At 44.1% G+C, this 24322-nt stretch overlaps 2 protein-coding genes across 3 annotated transcripts in view; both read right to left on the bottom strand.

Moving 5' to 3' along the window:
• The window catches only part of LOC309549693 (sulfotransferase 6B1-like), a 607359-nt gene that overhangs the window by 189136 nt on the left and 393901 nt on the right, over positions 1-24322 (bottom strand). The window lies entirely within an intron of this gene.
• Positions 1-24322, bottom strand: part of LOC309549695 (sulfotransferase 6B1-like) — a 403842-nt gene that overhangs the window by 358678 nt on the left and 20842 nt on the right. For both annotated transcript variants that reach the window (XM_082250145.1, XM_082250144.1), the window contains exons 3-4: positions 20576-20665; positions 13349-13475 (exon numbers count right to left, since the gene is read on the bottom strand). In XM_082250145.1, the coding sequence (XP_082106271.1) occupies positions 13349-13475; positions 20576-20665 (217 nt within the window). The remainder of the gene's footprint in view (positions 1-13348; positions 13476-20575; positions 20666-24322) is intronic.

Raw genomic sequence — 24322 nt, 5'->3', positions numbered from 1 at the left:
ACTAACAAATAGCCAGTAGAGGGCATAGAGGGCAAGCTTTATATAAGCATAGCTTGGACTCTTGATACTAAACCTTCCTCCACCAGAGGAGAACCAGGGTAGTTCCAAATAATGGAAGTCTAAGGTGGGTGTATACACCACATTAGTAGTAGCTGTTACCCTACCATTGTATGAGTAGGTGTTATCCCACACACAGGTGGGAATCCAAGTCTCCCAGCATCTAAGGTATTAACAAGCACAGAACTGGAGATCAATTAAGTCAGTCCTATGAAGAGCTGGACACAATTTTAGCTTGGAAGCAATCAGACACCTGAAGGGCTTAACAAGCAACCATTAAATACAGGTTAATATATGTAGCTCTTTGTAACGAAGTTTTTGCACCCAAAAAATTGTCAAACAGAGTTGCAGAAAACAATGATTCTAGTTCATCATGGGGTGGGCAGTAGCCCAAACCACCAGGGGTCCCAATTAACTCTTACACACCAACCGATCTAACAGCAGTGTAAGGAAGAAAACAATAGGTTGCAGCTTGTTAAGTTGTTACACATTGCATGTTAAACATAGCAAGCAAATTCATAAGAAAAAAGGTTCCCCAAGGGTACCCCTTACTGTGTCTCTTCACCATATGTGGAGAGAATTTAGGACGCAGGCTCTTAAGAGCAAGAAGACTAACATCACCCATCTTGGAGATACATGCTAGAATCATAGCAGCTGGCCTAATATATTCAGATTATCTGGCGTGCATTGCTGACCAAGGAAAAAAACTGTGGTATTACCCATGTAATCTTCAGGTTCCTGAAAACCAACCTACATTCCAATTGTTTAACCCTTTAGGAATGTCTAACTTGTTCAGTGGCAGAAATAGCCTGTTAGAGACTCTGTGTCTAACAGGTGTCACTCCTTCACTAGAATTACCCTTATTGATGTGCAATAGGGTTTATAGTGAGAGACTGGCAACTTAAAGTTAAAATGACCACAGCATCTCCTGATTTTAAGAGGAAGCTGTGGACATGGGTCTAGCTGAAGCTTCTGGGTTACTTATCCTCAGGGCTAAAGGGAAAGATAGTAGTACCCTCATTAAGGGAGGGAGTACTATGACAAGCCAAAGAAACCACCTGGCTGCTATCAGGGATACTGCTGCTAAGCTCCCCGGGTAAAAGGAAGTACACACCACTGTTTTTCCCCATTTTACCACAGCCACAGGGCTTGCTTTTCTATCCTCATGAACACAGGGAAATGAGGAAATCTTACATTAACCCTGAGGCCTCTTCACCTGCCCGTTTGTTAATACAGGTGTAACAAAAAAGGCTTTGTATACGATCTAGACAATCTATCCCCGCAATTAGCACATCTCTTAGAGGAGCTAGTGCTAGCTGCCATAGGGGGTGGTATGATAGAGGCCTCCCGGGTCCCGACAGGGACTTCTGCAAGAGAAGAGAAGATTACCAACCGATCACTCTTCCTGCAATAATTTAGAAACATAGGCTACAGTTCCTAGGGGGAAACATGGGGGTCACCAAGGCCTAAGGCAGACACTGGTACAACCCCCCCCCCCCCCCTGCAGACAAGGAAAAAACGGCCTTACCGGATCCGGTCCGCTTTTAGTAGTAGCCACCCGGAGCGACTTTCCCTCTTCCATGAGGCGAGTAGCAACAGGCTTTGTTTCTTTGGCAGTCTTCCCGTTCTTCAGGGCAGAGGAGTCTGCCATCTTACAGCCAAGCAGTTTCAGCATCTCCTCCAGGTTCTCTCTTCCGTGTTGTGCTGCGCATGCTTTGCCTCGGAAAACAGAATTTCCGGTCTCCAAAGCGAGGCTTGAGGTGCACTGCGGCGGGCTTTTTGAAATCCAAAGACGCTGAGATATCCTGGAAAACTGGAGGAGACCCCTGCAAGGAATCAGGGCCCAGGCATGGAGGAACCAATAGTAGGAAATACTACCTGTAAGAAGCCTAAGGAGGCGGCAGGTAGGGAGCAGCTTTCACTGGCCCGACCATACCTGGCTTGCAGGGGGACCGTTCCAACACACACTGTTTCGGGTCAGAGAAAAAAATTAATGTTTTGCTGTGGGAGAAACACAAAAGGGGACAGGTGGGGCCTTTTAACAAGCTGTAAATTGATTGTGTTTCCTGTAGGGAGGAGCCTATCATCTCTCATACGTTGGCCGTCCTGGAAGGTGCAGAGAGAAACAGTGTTGTGAGTACTCGAAACTACCCAGGGGTCTGCCTAGGATAGGGGACCACTCCAGAAGGTCAAAGGGATCCGGGAGCCAGCTAACCAGTATAGAGGTTTAGAGAAAGGGGGTGCCTGTGTCTAAACCCTGAAGAGAAGTGAGAGAAAAGGGGTCGCCGGTGTGGGCCCTGAAGTGTTCGGCAGTGCAGCAGTGTATGCAAATAGCTACCCCAGCAAGGAGTGCTTAGGGGAGCTTAAAGAGGACTTTTTATTCAGTAAAGCAGTCACAAGTCAGCTCAGCGTTAACAGGCATCCTTCCAGCGTCAAGTCAGCGCCAATCGGCATTTTTCAAGTGTCTCTGCCAAGTTGTACATAGTTGAGCCAAAGGAGTATCCCACTCATACCTTCTCATATCAAAGTTACAAAATAAATACAAAAACCAAAGGATACTGGACTGGTCATTGTCTCAGTGCTCACATTTGGAGAAACATGCACAAAGGTACTTTTGTCACACCCGGTGGTGACCCAGGGAACCCATGTCCAGCAAAACAACGGGGAATTGTGCTACATTTGGGGGCTCATCCGGGATTTCACCCTGGGTTTCCAGGCTGGTTGCCAACGGAAACGGTCGCAACCAAAGGTCAAAATCTCCATTTTTGTGTCTGGGATTTCACTTCAAAGCTCAAGCCAAGTGTCAGGTCACCTCTGCAGGAGACAGGGAGAGTGGGATGAAGATTGATGTGCACATGGAGGGTTGCCTGTGGCAACGGAAATGTTCCAGTCAATACTGCAAAATGGTGGGAACCTTCCATTTCAGTTATGAGATGTACTCTGCTATCAAGTGTTGGAGAGCAGGGAAGAGATGCATGTCAGTGAATAAAAGCTGCAGCTGCTTAACAAAGAAAGGTCCCGGGGGAACAAAGAAAATGGCGGCCAGGGGAACATGGAGCAGGGTGCCAGGGGCCAGGTGTGTGTGCAGGCTATATGGACTGATGTGGACCGTGCTTATGACAGTGGGATATTTGTTCAATACAGCAATTGCAGTGATACTGTGAAGATTGCAGTCGGCCATGAGGGGCAGTGGGACTATCTTCGGAGACAGTATGGTGGGCCTTACTTGCACATGTGTCGGGGAGAGGACTGTTGACCATGCATGTGACAGCGGGACAATTGTCTTGCCTGGCAAAGAGGGACTGCTGGCCCCGGGAGAAGGAGGCGCAGCTGGAGCCCTGTTGCAAGTAGGAAGAATGGATGCATGTCTGGCGAGGGACATGCATCCATCCCTGCGGGCTAGAGAGAGACAGCATGGCATGGGAGGAGTTGCTGCCACCGCGCGGGAAGGAGCAATCCAGAAGGCACTGCCCTAGCAGGAGGAGCCACCGCCAAACAAGGAGTATGGGTGGAGACATTGGCCGCTAGTGACTAGGGGAGTCCATATAATACTTCCCCCTTTGGGTGTGGCTGAGAGGGAGACATATGCAAAGAGAAGCACTATGGAATTGCTTGGAGAAGAGAAGTGCGCAGCCATGATTGCTTCACCCACTGGCAGAGAACCTGCTGGGCAGATCCAGGAGCAGACTGGGAAGCCAAGCCCAACCTTTGGGTGGGACACGGGCATACGGATGGTGCCCGAGGGAAGACTGGCGCTGTGCACTGGAGGAGGTCGGGAGTATCCTGGCACGGTATGTCCTCAGTGTGCGAAAGTCACGATGAAGGTGCAAGCGTGGAGTCAGGGCATTGCGGCTATCTGCTGCTGCGGGCAGAGAGGAGTGAAGGCCGGCCTAGGCAGATGTGTGTGGTCTGGGAGTCGGGGCTCACATGGGAAGTGACAGGCACAGAGTCCAGGTTCCTCCGCAGAGGTGGGAGGGGCATGAACAGAGTGCTGATGGAGTTGGAGACCATGCGGTCTGACTGCGGTCCAGCTTTGTCAATACAGGGGAATCAGTCACTAGGAAGAGGGTGCATGCCAGTCCAGCAGGCCGGGAGGTGGCCAGAGGATGCACCGAAATCCGCTGCAGCAGAGACAAGGTCTGCCCCTTTTCCTATATTACAGCAAAAATGTTCCGTGGCCATCAAGGCCTCACCAACCAGTCTTAGTAGTGAGGAAGAGGCCGGGGTCATTAATGTGGGGTCTCCTAGTTTCCAATACAAACATGGATCCATAGAGGAGGGGATGGATGATTGGAAATCCGAAGATGAGATGGAACGGGCCTGGAGTTCGGAAGCTGGGAGCAACCCACGAGGTACTGATGTTGTTACCAGGCCTGATAAAGAGACTCAGGAGTAAATTGAAACAGGGGAGCTGGCCCAAAAATTGGGGTTCTGTGAGGCCTACACAAAAAGGGTTCCAGACCTAACCCCACCCACAAATTGTGCCCGGGCTCGGGATCAGAATGAGGCGTACAGCTTCCTGATCAGAAGAGAGGAGACCCCTTTTTCTTTGCCTGGGAGAGGTAATAGGAAGAACCTCCCCAGGCTCTCACGGATGCAAAGATGGATGCAACGCAAAGTAGCAATGGACTATGGATATGACTATCTATATGCTCCTAGGGAGGTCATGTTAAATATTAAAGCAAAAAGAGACTTCTGGTGTGATGAAGCCATTTGGGATTTTCTGTTTGTCCCCAAGCCTTTTCGTGATTCACCCAGAACTGACCTCAAAGAAAAATTCAATGCAGTAAAGACACAGTGGCTGTATGGACGGTCTATATACATTGACCGGGTGGAAGTTCGTCGTCCGGACGGGTCGGGCCAGGCTTGGTCCATCAGAGTTCGGGACAGCCAGGGAGCCCTTGTTAGGGTCCCCACCCAGAGTACTATATTTAAACTGAGTTCTCCACCTACAAGACTGTAACAGTAAGGCTGGCTAGCCATTGAAAAAAATATATATAATGCTGAATTTTGAAGTTTACAGTTCAAGTTGTTACCCTTTTTGTCTGAAAAGAGACTGCTGTTCTACGGACCCCTTGGATCATCGGGCCAGGGTCCTACAGAGGAATTTCAACCTCATAGATCCCTTGGGTCAATGGGCCAGGATCTCTGGATTACAATTACTTGCCTGAACAAGAACTGGATTGCAACGGGTGGCCGTCGCAGTGATGGACCCAGAAAGATGCATCCAGAAAGTTTAGTGGAGGTGCTCTAAAAGACTCCCAATGTTTCCCTGACTCAGCAGGACTGCAAGCCACTCAGGCTCCAGTGGTTTGCCCTGTTTCCAGGAGGAGAAGTGTCATGAGAGACAGCAGGAAGATGCTGTAGTGATCTTCTCCAAGGATTCTGCATAGGTAGTATGTGGTAGGGCACAGATTCCCCCAGGAGGAGGGGGGACATTGGACTTGACGTGTCAAGCACTGAGTAGCAGAGGAGTCAGGGCATGGAGTGAGAAGGTCGCCCCTGCGGTGAGGGTCTTCTCATTCAACTGTCAAGGTAGATAGTCATGTTACAGATCTGAATAAAATATGACTAACTTTCTATTCTCTCTACAGGTGGGCTCACAGTAGAGGCAGATAGTCAGGATATGTATATTTGCTTAACCACTTTAAGACCCGAGGATTTTCCTGCTTAAGGTCCAGGCCACTTTTTTCAACTTGGCACTGCGTGGCTTTAACTGACAATTGCACGGTCATGCAATGCTGTACCCAAACTAAATTTACTTTATTTTTTCCCCACAAACAGAGCTTTCTTTTGGTTGTATTTGATCACCTCTGCGCTTTTTATTTTTTGCGATATTAATAAAAAAAGAGAGAAAATGTTGCCAAAAATTGACATTCTACTTTGACAGGTAAAAAATATCCAATATATTCAATTTTTGTCATATATTTAGGCCAAAATGTATTTAGCTACATGTCTTTGACAAAAAGATTCTCAATGAGCATATTTTTATTGGTTTGCGCAAAAGTTATAGCGTCTACAAACTATGGTGTAAATACTGGAATTTACGCAGCTTTAATTTCTGACTGCCTATCTCAATTCTTGAAGTGCTAAAATGGCAGGGCAGTACAAAACCCCCCCAAATTACTACTTTTTGGAAAATAGACATCCTAAGGAATGTAGTGAGGGGCATGTTGAACTCATTGAATATTTAATTTTTTTTTGTCACAGGTGTTTGAAAAATAACTAAAAAAAAAAATTTTTTTTTACAAAATGTTGTCAATGAAATTATATATTGCTCACACATGCCATGGGCATATGTGTAATTACACCCCAAAATATATTCTGCTGCTTCTCCTGAGTACAGGGATACCACATGTGTGAGACTTTTTGGGAGCCTAGCTGTGTACGGGACCCCGAAAACCAATCACCACCTTCAGCGTAAATTTCTCATTGCACTTTCTCAATGCCTAACATGGTTTCGGAGGCCCTGAAATGTCAAGATAGCACAACCCCCCCCCCCCCCAAATGACCCAATTTTAGGAAGTAGACACCCCAAGCTATTTGCTGAGAGGCATGGTGAGTCCATGGAATATTTTATATTTTGCCACAAGTTTTGGGAAAATTACATTTTTATTTTTTAATTTTTTTTTTTAACACAAAGTTGTCACTACAAGATAAATAGCTCACACATGACATGGATATATGTGGAATTACACCCCAAAATACATTTTGCTGCTTCTCCTGAGTACAGGGATACCACATGTGTGAGACTTTTTGGGAGCCTAGCTGTACGGGACCCCCCGAAAACCAATCACCGCCTTCAGGTTTTTTAATGGCATAAATTGCATATTTTAGACTCTAGATCTCTCCTCGGACCTTAACGCATCTGACCACACCAAAATTGGTGTGATAAAATGCTTTCCCAATTTCCCAATGGCGCTGATTATTTCTGGCGAAACAGAAGTCATGAAATGATCGTAGCTTCGGGTATCTTAGGCCATAGAGATGATTGGAGCCATTCTCATCTCCAATCAGCTCTATGGTTAGATAATTGAACCACCAGCTGCGCTCTCGGGTTAACCGGTGGGACAGGAGAGCCCGAGAAAAACTACGGAATGCGGCGGGAGGGGGGGGGGGGGGGGAGTCCCCTCCCACTGCTTGTAAAAGCAGTCTAGTGGCCAATTATCCGCTAGGATTGCGTTTACATGTAAGCTGACCGCTGGCTGTAAAAAACAATACCAAGATGATGCCTAAATCTGTAGGCATCGTCCTGGTATAACCAATCAAAGTCCAGTAACGTACCAGTACATTGCTGGTCCTTGTTTGGCATATAGTGTAGTTTTTTTTTTTTTTTTTCATGCAGCCTGTGGGCTGAACGAAAAAAAAAAGAGAACCTATCAGAAATCTCTGCAGGAAAATTGTGTAGTATACGCACCATTAACCGCCCAAACATCCAAACACACTTCTTAATGGCGGGTATACATGACAATATTCCATGTATACCTAAAGGTATTTTAACTGCAGTGGTAAAATCAACCTACCACAGCGCTGCCATCAGAGGTATCCATATATGCTGAGCGCAAACACTGTTTGTGTCCGAATATATAGAATCAGTGTGGCAGCCGATGAGTACCTGCAAGGCAAAGTGAACAGTAAACATAAAACATTACATTGGTACCTGAAAAGTACCAATGAAAAACCGTAAAAGTAGGAAGAGTATAAGTAGAAGAGCAGAGTAAGAACAGAAAAATAACTCAGACGCCAAATATTTTTGGCTTTTTTATTTTATGTTTTTTTTTGTAATTTTTATTTTATGTTTTTATGTTTTTTTTTTTTTTTATTGTTTTTTTTTTTTACACTTTTTTTTTTTCTTCAACGTTAAAGTTCCAGGTTCCAGGTTAGGGTCTCTCAAAATGATGATAGTACGGTCCATCATCTGGTCATTGAAGTCCACCCCTCCCATTTTACGGTTATAGTCGTGGACACAGAGGGGCTTCTCAATGTCTGGGTGAATGGAGGACAGAACGAAAACTTTCTGTTTGTCCCTTCACTTCACTGCAAGCAATTCATCGCACCTCAAGCAGGCTCTCTCCCCCGGACTCAGTGGGGCATTTACTAGCCGTTGGGGGAAGCCCCAGCGATTAGATCGCATGGTGCCACAAGCGCCAATTTGTAATTGAAAGAGGTGTATAAAAAGTGGCATGCTTGAATAAAAATTGTCCACGTACAAGTGGCACCCCTTTCCGAATAAGAGTGACACCAAGTCCCAAACTACCTTACCGCTGCTCCCTATGTAGTCTGGGCAGTCGGGGGGCTCCACAGTGCTATCTTTTCCCTCGTAGACACGGAAACTAACTGTATAGCCTGTGGCCATGTCACACAGCTTATACAGTTTGACCCTGTATCTGGCACGCTTGCTGGGGAGATACTGTTTTATAGCAAGGCGGCCAGTAAACTTTATTAGGGACTCGTCAATGCAGACATCTTGTGGGGGGGGGGGAAACAAGGCTGCAAACCGCTGATTGAAGTGGTCTACAAGGGGCCGAATTTTGTGGAGCCGGTCATATTCAGGGTCTCCCTGAGGATGACAGAGTTCATTGTCTTTGAAATGCATGAACAAAAATATTTGTTTGCATCGAGCCCTGGACATAGCAGCAGAGAACACCCGCATTTGGTGAATTGGGTCAGTGGACCAATATAACCTCAATTCACTCTTTTTTGTAATGCCCGTGTTGAAGGATAGGCCCAGAAAGATCTTAAATTCGGAAACCGTTATAGGTTTCCAGGCAAATTCTCTGGCAAGGGGCGGATTTGGATTGGCAGTAATAAATTGATTGGCATACAAATTACTTTGATCCACAATAGATCTGTAAATATCTTCAGTGAAAAACAGCTCAAAAAATTTAAGGGGATTAAAACCAGTTGTTTCCACTTGAATTCTGGGTTGGGCAGTGAATGGGGGGGAAGTACGGGCGCTGTAGAATCTATGGGCTGCCAATTAGGATATGCCAGCGCTTCAGGGAGGGCACTATGGGCTCTACGGGCCTGTCTTCGAATACACGGTGGCTGCGGGCCACTACTTGTGCTAGCCACTGTACCAGCTTCAACTGCACTTATGGGACTCGCCACGTCACCAAGTCTTACTGCAGTGCTGGTATGTCTAGATCCAGGGTATACTAGGCCACTCGTGCTTGCCAGATCACAAGAAGTATGAGCGGCACTAGTACTAGCACTCTGCTGCATACGAGAAACATCCGGTTCTTGCATCTCAGCAACTCCAGAATGGGGTCGGGTACGCCTGTCCTTAGCAGGGATCCATCCGTTGTCGGAGCTATCTGTCAGGGAGCCTCTGTTCTTTAAAGGTTCGTATACTGACCCTGATTCTGCCAGTGAGGCTTCCCCATCGCTCTCATCTGACGCGGTCAGTATACTGTAGGCCTCTGCACTACTGTACCACCGTTTGGACATTTTATCAACTAAATTTAAAGGTACAGTGACTAACAGGTAAAAAAGCACCTGGTTGTCAAGGACTATTTGGTCACTACAAAAAATTGCTAGTGCTAGCAGAGATCAGGCCTGACTCTGCTAACGCAGCGGTTTTGTGTGATTTGTGTTTTTTGGAAGTGACCTTAATAATTTGATTACTGCACTTGCCTAGGTAGGGTGGGCTGGGCGGAGGGGCTAAACACAGGTGCTGGCAGGAATCAGTGCTGATTGTGCAAACACCGAGTTTTGGGAACACTAAACTATGGGGACGCTAGTATAGTTCTGATCAGATCAGATATTGATCTGTTCAAACACTATACTAGTAATGGAGGTGTGTGTGTGTGTGTATGTGTGTGTGTGTGTGTTAGTGTAATTGACTGTAACTGACGCTAAATAACGGTGGTATGGTGGGACCCTGACGCTAACTAGACTAACTAGCGTCACCCGTGACACTAATACAGTGATCGGTAATCACTGTATATAGTGAACACTGTGACAGGACAGTGAAGGGGTTAACTGGGGGAGATCAAGGGGTTAAACCTTTTTAGGGGATGTATGGCGGGTGGCCTAAACCTATTTGGGCCTAGCGCAAGCACAAACTGGGGTCACAAGTGACACTAATACAGTGATAAGTAGTTAGCTGATATACTGTATATATTAGTGCACAGTGTGATAGGGAGTGAAGGGGTTAACTGGGGGTGATCAAGGTAGATAGATGGCAGGTGCCCTAAACCTATTTGGGCCTAGCGCAAGCGCGATTTTGGGTCACAAGTGGCACTAAATACAGTGATCAGTAAAAGATCTCTATACCACTGTATATAGTGTATACTGTGAGGGATTTGGGGGGGGGGGGGGCGTGCGAGTCGTGAATGCGCCCAACCTAGGTCTATGTCGCTGGACCTAGCCAAGCCACTCTGCTGCAGTAGCAGCAATGTGAGCAGTCGGCCAGTGGTTAATCTCCACCAAATGGAGTTTGTTTGGTGGGGGGTGCATCCTTTCATGCACCTTAAGGAATTTGTATAGGTGTACAGTATAGAGATGTCTATATCTATTTTTTCACGTACATTATTTGTACATTCGTTTCTTTCCCTTTTCCCCCTTTTCAAGTTTGTGGAATACTCCTGATCTTTTTGTTTTTGGCAGATTTTTGTAGGAGGCGGCTGCCTCAGAGCCGATGGGTACATGGCTCATTTTTTGGGGGGGGGGGGGGGTGGATGTAACACCCTCCTAGGTGGGTGCTAGGAAAAGCATATTGTGGCCCTGTCTGCTTATCGGGGGTGCCTGATCATTCAGCTAGGCTGTCATGTGTTTCCAGGTGTGTCTGTTGAGTCTGGGGAGTCTCTCCACTGTGTCCAATGAGGGCTCTTATTGGACAGTGGAGGAAACCTGGCCAATAGCACACCAGGGCTTGTATCTATCCCAGAGGGCGGAGTCTGCCGCAATGCATCCTGGAATGGGGTATAAGTCTGAGGGGAGCACATGACAGAGCATCTTTGGCAGGAAGCAGAGTCCCAGGAGGAGGCTGACAGCTGTCACTCCTCCTGTCAAAGGAAGCAAGTTGACCTAGAGGACCGGAGGTTGAGCTGGGTTGCAAGAAGGGATCCAGAGTGCTGTGGACCGAGTAGAGCTGCTGGACCGAAGTTTCCAGGATAAACAGTGCTGTGAGTACTCGAAACTGCCCAGGGGTCTGCCTAGGATAGGGGACCACTCCAGAATGTCAAAGGGATCCAGGAGCCAGCTAACCAGTAGAGAGGTTTAGAAAAAGGGGTTGCCTGTGTCTAAACCCTGAAGAGAAGTGAGAGAAAAGGGGGTGCTGGTGAGGGCCCTGAAGTGTTCGGCAGTGCAGCAGTGTATGCAAATAGCTACCTCAGCAAGGAGTGCTTAGGGGAGCTTAAAGAGGACTTCTTTATTCAGTAAAGCAGTCACAAGTCAGTTCAGCGTTAACAGGCATCAGGCAAGCGTTAACCAGCATTAACCGGCGTTGACCGGCATCCTGCCAGCGTCAAGTCAGCGCCAATCTGCATTTTTCAGGTGTCTCCGCCAAATTGTACATAGTTGAGCCAAAGGAGTATCCAAATCATCCCTTCTCCAATCCAAGTTTCAAAATAAATAGAAAAACCCAAAGATACTGGACTGGTCATTGTCTCAGTGCTCACACTTGGAGAAACATGCACAAAGGTACTTTTGTTGCACCCGGTGACCCAGGGGGACCCATATCCAGCAAAACGGCTGGGAATTGTGCTACAACTCTAAAAGTAAAACATGCCTCTAAAATAAGCTTTTCTCCTAGAACAGAATTTAGAAAAATAAAGGATTTTCTTTCATTTCTAATATAGACTTTAGGCCCACTGATCCTCCTTGAGGTTGCCATCTTATCTCAGTGGGAGCAAAGGATCCCAAAAATTCTTAGCATCGGGTATTTTACTTCCTGCTCCCTCTGTTTTTCATGGCAAAGGACCAAAACTTTATAAGACAGAGGCTTTGATTGGATGCCTCTGCCTGAAACAAAAAAGTTGCAGAGAAGAAAAAAGAGTGGAGGCAGTGAGGCTGTATAGTGGTTGGATAGTGGTCTGTGTGGGGTGGTGGTGAATAAGAAATCAAAACTGTATAGTGTGGGGAAGAAGGGGCAGAGGGAGTGATAGTATAAAAGAAGGCAGAGAAGAAACTGAAATAGGGGGGATAGGGGAAAAAAAGGCAGAAGGACTTATCTGTGAAGGAGGGGAAAAGTGTCAACAGGAGGGAGAGAAAAGATGCAATGGTACTGGATTGTAGAGGAGAGAGAAAAGGCATAAAGTCAGTTTAAGGGGGTCGGGTAAGGAAGGGTAGCAGTATAATGGATCAGGAGAGGCTAAATAGGATCCTATTTGTGGGGTGATTGAGAATGGATTGTGAAAAAGACTAAGAAAACAAGCCGAATGCAAATTGTTAAGGAGCGGAGAGAAGGCAGCAGGACAAGTTTGCAGAGTAAAGCTGGCCATAGATGGTTAGAATCTTGGCCGTTTCAGCAGGAACTGGCCAAGATTCAAACCATGTATGGGCAGGCTGAATGTACCAAGTTGATTGTTCAATGCCTGCTGCATTCACTTGTAGTTATCACTAGTGGCTGCTATAGCTGCTAGCAATAATCACTGTCTACTCCCAGCAGGGACAACTTCCCCTGCCCTCCCTCGCCCCCCTGCCAGGAGAAAAAAAATGTCTCAGCAGGAGGGATTCCCCTTCAGCACTGTCTCTGTCAATGGGGGAATTGAGAAAATTTCTTTCCTGTATCCTGTGGTTGTAGGAAATACATGTGCACCGTCTATGGCCTGCCTAAGTGTGGAAGATGGCAAAGGATCTGGATAGTGGGAGGTGGAGGATGCTGAGACTGGATTGTATTTGGATATATAAGACAAATTTTCACAGACCCAAACTAATTTTTTCTATCAATATGTATTATTTTTGTATTTCTTACAGGCATAATGCTTACTAAATGTAATGCATATTTAATCGTGCAACCAAGCACTTAATGTGCTAATGTAAATTTAATACATTTTAGCAAAGTAATATGTTTTAAATTGTTTAAGACAGTGATATTTAATTTGTTTTGTAAAGCACAGGAGATTGTGTTATTTCTATATGAATTACCAGAAAAGTTGGAAATATTACTTTTTATGGGATAAAACAAGAATAGGTATTCTGTGTATATGTAAAAAATATTCTGGTTTCACATTCTGTGTATATATAGCACACATTTTATATTATTTCAGAATGTTATATGAGTATTAGAGAATAAGGAAGTAAAATAAGAATCAAATATGCTCAGAATTCTTACCATACCGCTTACCTTTTCCACTCATGAAATCTGGGAAAAAGTCATCAAAGCTATTGTAGGTGGGAAGCATTGGATTATTATTGTAGAAGTGAAACATTGATACGGCTGTATCCTTTGGATTGCGAAACATCACCAAAATCTACCAGAAAATAGAACAATAGTATTACTTTGAAGTATGACTTCTGTCTACCTGTCAATGATTTCAGAAAAGGTTATAATGTAAACAGACTATTCTGATTACATTCTGGTGTTCTTGTTTGTTTCTTATTGCTTCAATTTGAATACAAGGAGGAAGCTACAGTGATGATATCTCAAAACAGCATAGAATTGAACAGGCAAGTAGTCAGTCACCACATGGCACATCTAGATCAAATATATTACTTAAATATGCACAACAGAAGCTGCAAACTGGACCCTGTTCTGCCCTCCTGACCCCCCAGGAACACAGTCAGCCAATAGGCTGAGGCTGTCTGGCTAAAGCATGCATGTTTCTACAGACATAGAAGGTGGACTGCATGTACATCATTGCACCTGAGTGTGAAGACTTGTAAGTATGTTCACTGTCGCCAAGCGGCCTATTTAAACCTGCAATCTGCACTAGTTCTTTAATGAATGTTCTTCAGTCTTGTTATCGTGATACAGTTTCTGCTGCACATCTTAAACTTGTTACTGAGCTGGCTTCCTCTCTGACCTTGCTCTCAGACTACCCTTGTCTGCTCATGTTCATTGTCTGCCTTTTCTACCCACCCAGGCTTGGACTAAGGACTGTGCTTTTGCCTAGTGAATCTAACTTGCTGCCGGATTGTTGCTGACTTCTGCCTGTTTCTGGTGTCCTGGTGTCTTTCCACTTGGCTATCACTTAGCCAGGTCTGGGACCTGGCTCCACTTGACTTACCAACTTCATTGAGCATTGTCAGCTGCACTCTGCCCATCAGAAACCAGCACTCCTAAGTTCCTGCTTACAGTGTCTACACTTTTACATGTATGTCTTTCCTTAGTCCCTGCAGACCCTGTCTCAATATCCAGGGGTACTAGGACGGGAACTGGGCAAGAAGCCACCCTCATTATCTCAAGCCCTGCATACAGGTGTGTGACACTCCAAAATGAAAACAACATTTTTCTTTTAGTTTTATGTTAAGTGTGAAATGCGTTGAGCCAAAAGAGGATTACAATTCTATTCATATGTTATTTGACAATTGAAGAATTAGAAAGGCAAATGGTCATGCCCAACATCATGATGTAACATGTGCTGAGGGAAGGGATCATTTAGAAAACGTTTCTCATAACGTTCATATTATCATATACACCATATTGTCAAAAGTATCAGGATGCCTGCCTTTACACACCCTTTACACGCACATGAACTTTAATGACATCCCAGTCTTAGTCGGTAGGGTTCAATATTGAGTTGGTCCACCCTTTCCAGCTAGAACAGCTTAGACTATGTTCTGCTTCGCGTTATTGAACTGTTGTATAACACTAGTCAGACAGCTTAACAATAATTCAGAAGTCAAGAAACGGGAAACATCAGATCTGTATGTATTCTTTTTTCTGAATAACTTTGTAAAACTACAACATAAGCATAAACAAAACATATGTGTCAGCATGTGGCAAACACAGCCACTGTATATTGTCCTTCTTGTATGCATTATGTTTATTGCATGTGTATACATTTAAGAACCAAGTGTTTGGAATGTAATGCTATAGCCCTTCTCCCCCCATCCCCCCCCCCTCCTGTTTCTGTGTCTAAGTGTGTGGATTCATGACACAGACAATGGTCTGGGCTGGAGACATCTCTCCGCAGGGGGGTGTGTATTAAGACTGCCTGTTTCAATGTACAAATGTTCCGTTCCCATTGGCTGGTCCTTGTCCCCTTCCCCCGCTGTGGCTAAAGGGAGTTTCCCTAACTGTGTGTAAAACTGTATGTCTTGGAATGTAATAAACAGTTTTAAGCTCTGTATGGTTAACCCTCAACACCTGTGTGGATTGTCTCGTGATTGAGGGGTTACGGGCTGGGTATGGCTTCTCTGCAGGCTGTGGGTGCGTTTGGAGGACAGGAGACACAGGTCCGGCGGATGTGCCCACCTGGGGTACAAAGATCCGTTACACAGTACATTAAACATTATACAGCAGCCTCACTCCATCAGTGAATGTACTTACAGACAATTCCTTCATTAGCCCAAGAATAGATGAGAGCTCTTCTGCATGCTTCCATGAGTAGTTATGAAATGGAGGAAATACAGTTCTAGGTTAAAGGTTACAGCCCTTCCCTTTTGAGGGGAATACCTCTTCCTGTTAAGCTCTAGCAAATACAGTTCCACGTTAAAGGTTACTGCCTCTTCCTGTCAAGCTCTGGCAAATAATAACCAACTCTGACCACTAGATGGCAGCAACATCAACAACATTGCAGTATAATCTGTAACAGCACTTTACTATGACCAATATGGGCAGAACACTCTATGTGTCTATGGGAATGTTTGACCATTCTTTCATAAGAGCATTTGTGAGGTCAGGCACTGATGGTGGACGAGAAATTCTGGCTCACAGTCGCAGCACTAATTTATCTCAAAGGTGTTCTATCGGGTTGAGATCAGGACTCTGTGCAGGCCAGTCAAGTTCTTCCACCCAAACTCGTTCATCCATGACTTTATGGACCTTGCTTTGTGCACTGGTCCAAATCATTTGGCGGAGGGGAGATTATGGTGTGGGTTGTTTTTCTGGGGTTGGGCTTGGCCCCTTAGTTCCAGTGAAGGGAACTCTTAGACGTCAGCATACCAAGATATTTTGGACAATTTCATGCTCCCAACTTTCTCGGAACAGTTTGGGGATGGCCCCTACCTGTTCCAACATGACTGCGCACCAGTGCACAAAGCAAGGTCCATAAAGACATGGATGAGCAAGTTTGGGGTGGATGAACTTGGCTGCCCTGCCCTCAACCTGATAGAACACCTTTGGGATGAATTAGAGCTGAGACTGCGAGCCAGGCCTTCTCGTCCAATATCAGTGCCTGACCTCACAAATGGGCTTAGGGAAGAATGGTCAAACATTCCCATAGACACACTCCAAAACCTTGTGGATAGTCTTCCCAGAAGAGTTGAAGCTGTTATAGATGCAAAGTGTGGGCCAACTTAATATTGAACCCTACGGACTAAGACTGGGATGCCATTAAACTTCATGTGTGTGTAAAGGCCAATACGTTTGACAATATAGTGTATATGTTACCAAAAGTTGGCCTTTCCTTGTGCATACATTTGTTATATGGACTATTTTTAAGTTTTGAAAATAAATTGTACGTTTTTTTATTAATATGAGAAGTTATTTAATTGGCACCTTTAGTCCCTTGTATGCAAAAGACACAATCAAAGTGGTTGTGTGATGCAGTGTTACAACTCTCCTGTTAGTCCAAGGTTTACATATTCCTGAATGAGACTAAGGCAGACCATACATTATATATATTTTGCTTGTACAATTTTCGATTTACCAAAACCATATAATATGAGGTCAAGCCTAAACACTTTCAATTTGTCTGCAATCAGTCAGGCCATTGCACTACATAGTTGAAGGTAAATCCAAAGGAAATTAAATAAGAAAATTGTATAATGTATGGCCAGCTTAAGTATTTAACACATACCAAAACATTGTAACCAGGCCAGATCAGACAGACCAGGTCCAACAGAAACAAAACAATTTCAGTCGCTAATGTTTCAGAGGAGCAACAGAATTTTCATAGGCACTTGTCTTCATACATGTATTTTAGACTAAAGTCCAGACAGACACAAAATATTGTGGCATTATAAAATGTATTTTAAAAACGCAAACTCTGTAAGTTCACATGAGTTGAACTTGGTAGCAGGCTCTTGTAGTTCTTGAACAGAGGAATTCAGATTCCGGGGAAGGGGGGTACAGATGCACAAGCACCCAGTCAGCTGTGTTGTAGTACAAGGAGCTTGCTGATAGAAGAGAGCAGAGTGAGCTCCCCATCACACTGGTGCGACTTGTGATGTGATTTGACAGTTTTAAATTGCATGACAAATCGCACCCTATTGTCTGCTTTGGAAGCAGTCAAATCAGCACCCATTTTGAAAGTAGTTCCTGCACTACTTTTTGCAAGTTCAGGTGCGGGTTGCTTAGACATCTTTGCATGAAGTCCAGAGGTGTGTTCCAAGTGCCACCTGAAGTAACACTGAAATGCTACTTTAAAATCATCCTACTTCAAATGAAGTAGTACGATTTCAGTGTCACGATCAGTTTGACCAGGGTGTAAGAGATGAATTCATCTGTTTGCTGCTTCTCTTTACATTGCCCAGTCACAGGCTGGGGACGGTAGAAAGACCTGTAAATACTACTAAACTACAGCAGAGGGGAAAAAGGAAAAAAAAAATAAGGTCTCCACTCCTGCCAGATAGGGGTGTGCTGTGTAGCAGAGCTGTTCAAATCTCCAAACTGGATAGATATACAGTGCCTTGCGAAAGTATTCGGCCCCCTTGAACTTTGACCTTTTGCCACATTTCAGGCTTCAAACATAAAGATATAAAACGAATTTTTTGTGAAGAATCAAAAACAAGTGGGACACAATCATGAAGTGGAACAAAATTTATTGGATATTTCAAACTTTGTTAAATAAAAAAAACTGAAAAATTGGGCGTGCAAAATTATTCAGCCCCTTTACTTTCAGTGCAGCAAACTCTCTCCAGAAGTTCAGTGAGGATCTCTGAATGATCCAAAGTTGACCTAAATGACTAATGATGATGAATAGAATCCACCTGTGTGTAATCAAGTCTCCGTATAAATGCACCTGCACTGTGATAGTCTCAGAGGTCCCTTTAAAGCGCAGAGAGCATCATGAAGAACAAGGAACACACCAGGCAGGTCCGAGATACTGTTGTGGAGAAGTTTAAAGCCGGATTTGGATACAAAAAGATTTCCCAAGCTTTAAACATCCCAAGGAGCACTGTGCAAGCGATAATATTGAAATGGAAGGAGTATCAGACCACTGCAAATCTACGAAGACCTGGCCGTCCCTCTAAACTTTCAGCTCATACAAGGAGAAGACTGATCAGAGATGCAGCCAAGAGGCCCATGATCACTCTGGATGAACTGCAGAGATCTACAGCTGAGGTGGGAGACTCTGTCCATAGGACAACAATCAGTCGTATACTGCACAAATCTGGCCTTTATGGAAGAGTGGCAAGAAGAAAGCCATTTCTTAAAGATATCCATAAAAAGTGTCGTTTAAAGTTTGCCACAAGCCACCTGGGAGACACACCAAACATGTGGAAGAAGGTGCTCTGGTCAGATGAAACCAAAATCGAAATTTTTGGCAACAATGCAAAACATTATGTTTGGCGTAAAAGCAACACAGCTCATCACCCTGAACACACCATCCCCACTGTCAAACATGGTGGTGGCAGCATCATGGTTTGGGCCTGCTTTTCTTCAGCAGGGACAAGGAAGATGGTTAAAATTGATGGGAAGGTGGATGGAGCCAAATACAGGACCATTCTGGAAGAAAACCTGATGGAGTCTGCAAAAGACCTGAGACTGGGACAGAGATTTGTCTTCCAACAAGACAATGATCCAAAACATAAAGCAAAATCTACGATGGAATAGTTCACAAATAAACATATCCAGGTGTTAGAATGGCCAAGTCAAAGTCCAGACCTGAATCCAATCGAGAATCTGTGGAAAGAACTGAAAACTGCTGTTCACAAATGCTCTCCATCCAACCTCACTGAGCTCGAGCTGTTGTGCAAAACTGATAGAGACATACCCCAAGCGACTTACAGCTGTAATCGCAGCAAAAGGTGGCGCTACAAAGTATTAACTTAAGGGGGCTGAATAATTTTGAACGCCAAATTTTTCAGTTTTTTATTTGTTAACAAAGTTTGAAATATCCAATACATTTCGTTCCACTTCATGATTGTGTCCCACTTGTTGTTGATTCTTCACAAAAAATTACAGTTTTATATCTTTATGTTTGAAGCCTGAAATGTGGCAAAAGGTCAAAAAGTTCAAGGGGGCAGAATACTTTGGCAAGGCACTGTAAATACAAATCTTTTGGAAGGTAAAACAGCTTCCTTATAGGCATTTACCAGTGTATAAAGCTGTTTTCCAGAATTTCTGCTTTAAAGAAAAAAGGGTATGATTAGTACATTTTTGGTTGTTTTTTAAAATCAATAAATTATTTTTTGCCTACATTATTTGGATCTTTCTGGTACCTTCTTTCTTATGGTCTCTTGTTTTTTTTTTTTTTGTCTATACAGTGCCTTTGGTACATAGATTCACGTCTTCACTTTGACGTTCAGTAACATATGATGGTCTATTCATGCCATCAGTACCCCTCATTATACCTGTGGGTGTTATGCCTCCTCTTCAGAAAAGCATATCCTACCCACACCTAACAACTGTACTTCCAATTTCTCCATCAGCTCATCCCCCACAGTTATTGCCTTTTGTTTCACTTGACCCTCCCTTCTAGATTAGAAGCTCTAATGAGCAGGGCCCTCTAATTCCTCCTGTATTGAATTGTATTGTAACTGTATTGTCTTCCCTCATATTGTAAAGCGCTGCGCAAACTGTTGGCGCTATATAAATCCTGTATAATAATAATAATAATAATAATAATTGGGTGTTTTTATATTATCTCAAAAGATCAGTCAAAGCCAAACAACTGGATCTAAAATACTTCTGCCCTTGGATACTACATTGCAGAATCTGTTTTCTTGTTGGAAGTTAGATCATTAATGATCAACTTTCTTGATATGGGGTGCCTCAAAGGGAGCCTCTGACATCACCAAAGGGTCACACATAATATTCTGTGAATAGTTGGTGTCAGAGACAGCAGACACATACCAATCAGATCAAAGGCTTTGGGCATGACACAAAAGATGGTCAGAGACTGCAGGCGGGGTACAGGGGATAGAAAGTGACTGCAAACATGCTATAGTACTTGTTGGGGATTAATGACAATTTTTCAGGAGTCATGAAATGGAGACACAGTCGTGGCTGCAGGGACCCGAGGGCCTCACAAAAAGAGCCAAATGGCCACATGCAACCTCCAAGCCACATGTTGGGCACCAAGTAGTTAGACATTGAAAGCATATATCATATTTTTTATCATTGCTGTTGACACTTGCACTAGTATGCCAAAATAGTTCATCAAGGTCTATATTATTTCTACCTGGGCTACTACCAAAGAGTAAAGTTTTCATATTACATTAGACACTTTCTCCAACTTACCTTTACTTTTTTCTCAAAGAAGGATTTTGGGATTTGGTCATAATAGAAGTGTGTCGCTAAAATTCGTGGGGAAGGGTCAGCTTTTAGTTTCTGTATTATAAACAGAAAAACATATTTCATTTAAAGCAAACAATTAAAATAGCATTTTATAACAGAAATGTGCTTTGTTTACTTGTGTACTGTATGCAATGCTTTTAAAAGTCCTATTCTTATGTTATGTTAAGGGATAATAAAAAAATTAAAAAAAAATACACACACTATATATATATATTATATAGATGTGTGTATATATATATATATATATATATATATATATATATATATATATATATATATACACACACACACACACACACGGTTTGGGGATTTCAGTAATTCCATTCAAAAAGTGAAACTCATATTTTATATAGATGTGTTACACACAGAGTGATATATTTCAAGCATTTATTCCTTTCATTTTTGATGATTATGGCTTACAGCTAGTGAAAACCCAAAGGTCAGTATCTCAAAAAATTTGAATATTACAAAAGACCAATGAAAAAAGGATTTTTAATACAGAAATGTTGGTTCACTGAAAAGTATGCCCATGTACAGTATAGTATGCACTTAATACTTGGTCGGGGCTCCTTTTGCATGAATTACTGCATCAATGCAGCATAGCATGGAGGCGATCAGCCTGTGGCACTGCTGAGGTGTTATGGAAGCCTAGGTTTCTTTGATAGTGGCTTTCAGCTAATCTGCATTGTTGGGTCTCATTTTCATCTTGACAATACCCCACAGATTCTCTATGGGGTTTAAGTCAGGCGAAGTTCCTGGCCAATCAAGCACAGTGATACCATGATCATTAAACCAGGTATTGGTACTTTTAGCAGTGTGGGAAGGTGCCAAGTCCTGCTGGAAAATGAAATCAGCATCTCCATAAAGTTGGTCAGCAGAACGAAGCATGAAGTGCTCTAGAATTTCCTGGTAGAGGGCTGCGCTGACTTTGGACTTGATAAAACACAGTGGACCAATACTAGAAGATAACATGGCTCCCCAAATCATTACGGACTGTCGCAGTCGTCCTAGATGAGGCACATTTCTCTTTGTTCTTTCCGGCAAATAGAATGAAAAAACAATCTGAAAGCTTGAAGGAAGCCGTAGCTTGTAGATATAACTTTAGAGTCTCTCCCATGTCTAAAAGATTTATATTGGCAATCGTAGGCACTCTAAACGTTGGCAGAACAATTTCTTGGTTCTCATAAAAAACCAATGTTACCTTGTGATTTGAGCCATGCATAGGTTTCAGCACCACTCGATTCCAGAAGAATGTTAAGAAAGGTTCTTTATGACCAAGGGCTCCAATTTCGGAGACTCTTTTTGCCGACGTGATGGCTACCAGAAAGGCGGACTTATTGGAGAGGTCTTTGATGGAGAGAGACCTGACACCCTCTGCTCCAGAGAGGAAATCAAGGGCAAGAGGAAGATCCTATTTTGGAAATCTCAGCTTTGTCTGGGGCCTAAGTCAGCAGTTCCCTTAAAGAATTGTTGGAAAAGAGGATGTCTGGCCTGGGAAACACTGGTGAAGGACGATAAAGCTGACACTTGCACTCTGAGAGAGCTGGCCGATAGGACCGATAGGGCCAGATCTAAGCCAGTTTGAAGGAAGCCCAGAACATCTTGTACTTCTGGATCAATGCATGACCTGTCTGCAGCAGACATGTACTCCATGAATTTTGACCACATTCTTCCATAAACTTTGTTTGTGCTCACTCTTGAGAGTGGAGGAGTAGCCGAGAGCCTCCATCCTCCCCTTCTCAAGAACAAGACCATCAGATACAGCTGTGCTGGATATGGATGTAGAATTGCACCCTGTGACAGTAGGTCAGGCCTGAAAGGTAGGGGCACTGGGTCCCAGTGGCTGAGCTGTACAAGCAAGGGGAACCATGGCCTGTTCAGGCAATACAGCATTACTGCCACTATCTCCACATCCTCTGCTCTGAGTTTCTGTAGAAACCTGAGGATGACTGAGACTGGAGCAAACGCATAGGCCCTGCTGAATTTCTAGGGATCCATTCTGGCATCTGTCCCAAAGGCCAGGGAATACCGACCCCTCGTATAATACTTCTCAAACTTATTGTTGCATGGGATTGGGGGGGGGGGGGGACAGATGGACTTCTGGATGGACTTCCAGAGACAAGAATCACCTGAAAACCCCTACATAGAGAGACCATTCATTGTTGTATTGGACTTTGGATAGATAATCTGCTTGAACATTTTGGATTCTGGTAACATAAACCTCTGATAAATTGGCTAGATTCTTCTAAGCCCAAGACATGATTGGCTCCACTTCCTGTAATAGGGAAAGACTTAGAGTCCCCCCTTGTCTCTTTATGTAGGAGACTGCGGTAGGGTTGTCTAGCATGAAGAGCACTGACGCTCCCTTCATCAGATATGGAAAGGTCTGTAGGTCACAGAAGGCTGTCCACAGCTCCAGAATGTTTGACATGATTTTGTGAGAATGAAAACTCCACCTGCCTTGAGCTATCTCCGACAGACAGTGAGCCCCCCATCCAGCGTTTCTGGCATCTGCCGTGACTGTGTTTCAGGAAATAGGGACAATGGAATGGCAATTACGTATGTTTCCCTATTGTAGCAGAAAATACGCAGGAGTCCATATTATAGAGCTGCTGTGGATAAGGTCACCGTTCTCTGGGATTCTTCAACTTTGCTAGAGAAACACTGGATCTACTAGGCGGACTGCCTGTGACCACCTTCCTTGCTGACAGGAGAAGAAACCAACGTCACCCTCCTCCTGGGACCTGGCTTCCCGCCCAAAGACGCCCTGTCACATGTGCCCCTGGCATTTATAGCCTATCCCAGGATGCACCACTCTTGTGCCCTCCCACTGGGACAGCCACAAAAGCCTGTGTGTCACTGGCTGGGTTTCCTCCACTGTCCAACAGGCTTCCCTATTAGATACAGTGGGGACACTCACTCAGACCAAGTGAATCACACATGGACACATGTAACAGGAGAAACTACTGATCAGGCTCCCCTGAAAAGCATATGGAGAAAAACAATGCCTTTACCTAGCACCTACCTAGGAGGGTGCTACACTTGTAAAGGTTAATGGTCAGAGGAAATATGGTGGCCATCCTGCAGACTGAATTGGAGAAGCCCCTCCACATGGGACAGAAATATTTATCAGCAATATTCCTCAAGAAATATATAAAGATAAATGTATTCCACTTTTTCAGACTGCTGGAACATTGTATGAGCTTTGTCTCAGACTGTTGTAGAATGTTGCCGGACAGTCTGAGGTGTGGAGGGATCCCTGATTAATCAAAGCATTATCTGGGCAGGCATTGACTTGAGTCACCTAGGTTTGTCTAGGTAACTAGTTAGTAATTAGCTTATTGTTTAATTAGATTACTGTTCATGTTCATTAGATATACTGTTTACAGTTTGCATTGTTTAGGGTAATCAAGGGTGATCAAGCTCTTACCTGATTTTGTGTGATATACTGTATATTCTGTGTGAATTTATAATAAAGCTAGTTCCAGTTTGCACCTAAGCTAGTGTCGTCTAGTTCTTGGTGCAATCCTCAGCTATAATACCTGGTTCCTGGTTCCAGAGTGGAATAAGGAAGATTGCCAAGACCCTGAAACTAAGCTGCAGCACGGTGGCCAAGACCATACAGCAGTTTAACAGTGCAGGTTCCACTCAGAACAGGCCTCACCATGGTTGACAAAAAAAGTTGAGTGC

This window comes from Pelophylax lessonae, assembly GCF_965119305.1.
Source record: "Pelophylax lessonae genome assembly, chromosome: 3".
Lineage (NCBI taxonomy): Eukaryota > Metazoa > Chordata > Amphibia > Anura > Ranidae > Pelophylax > Pelophylax lessonae.
This window is presented reverse-complemented; position numbering and strand designations above follow the sequence as displayed.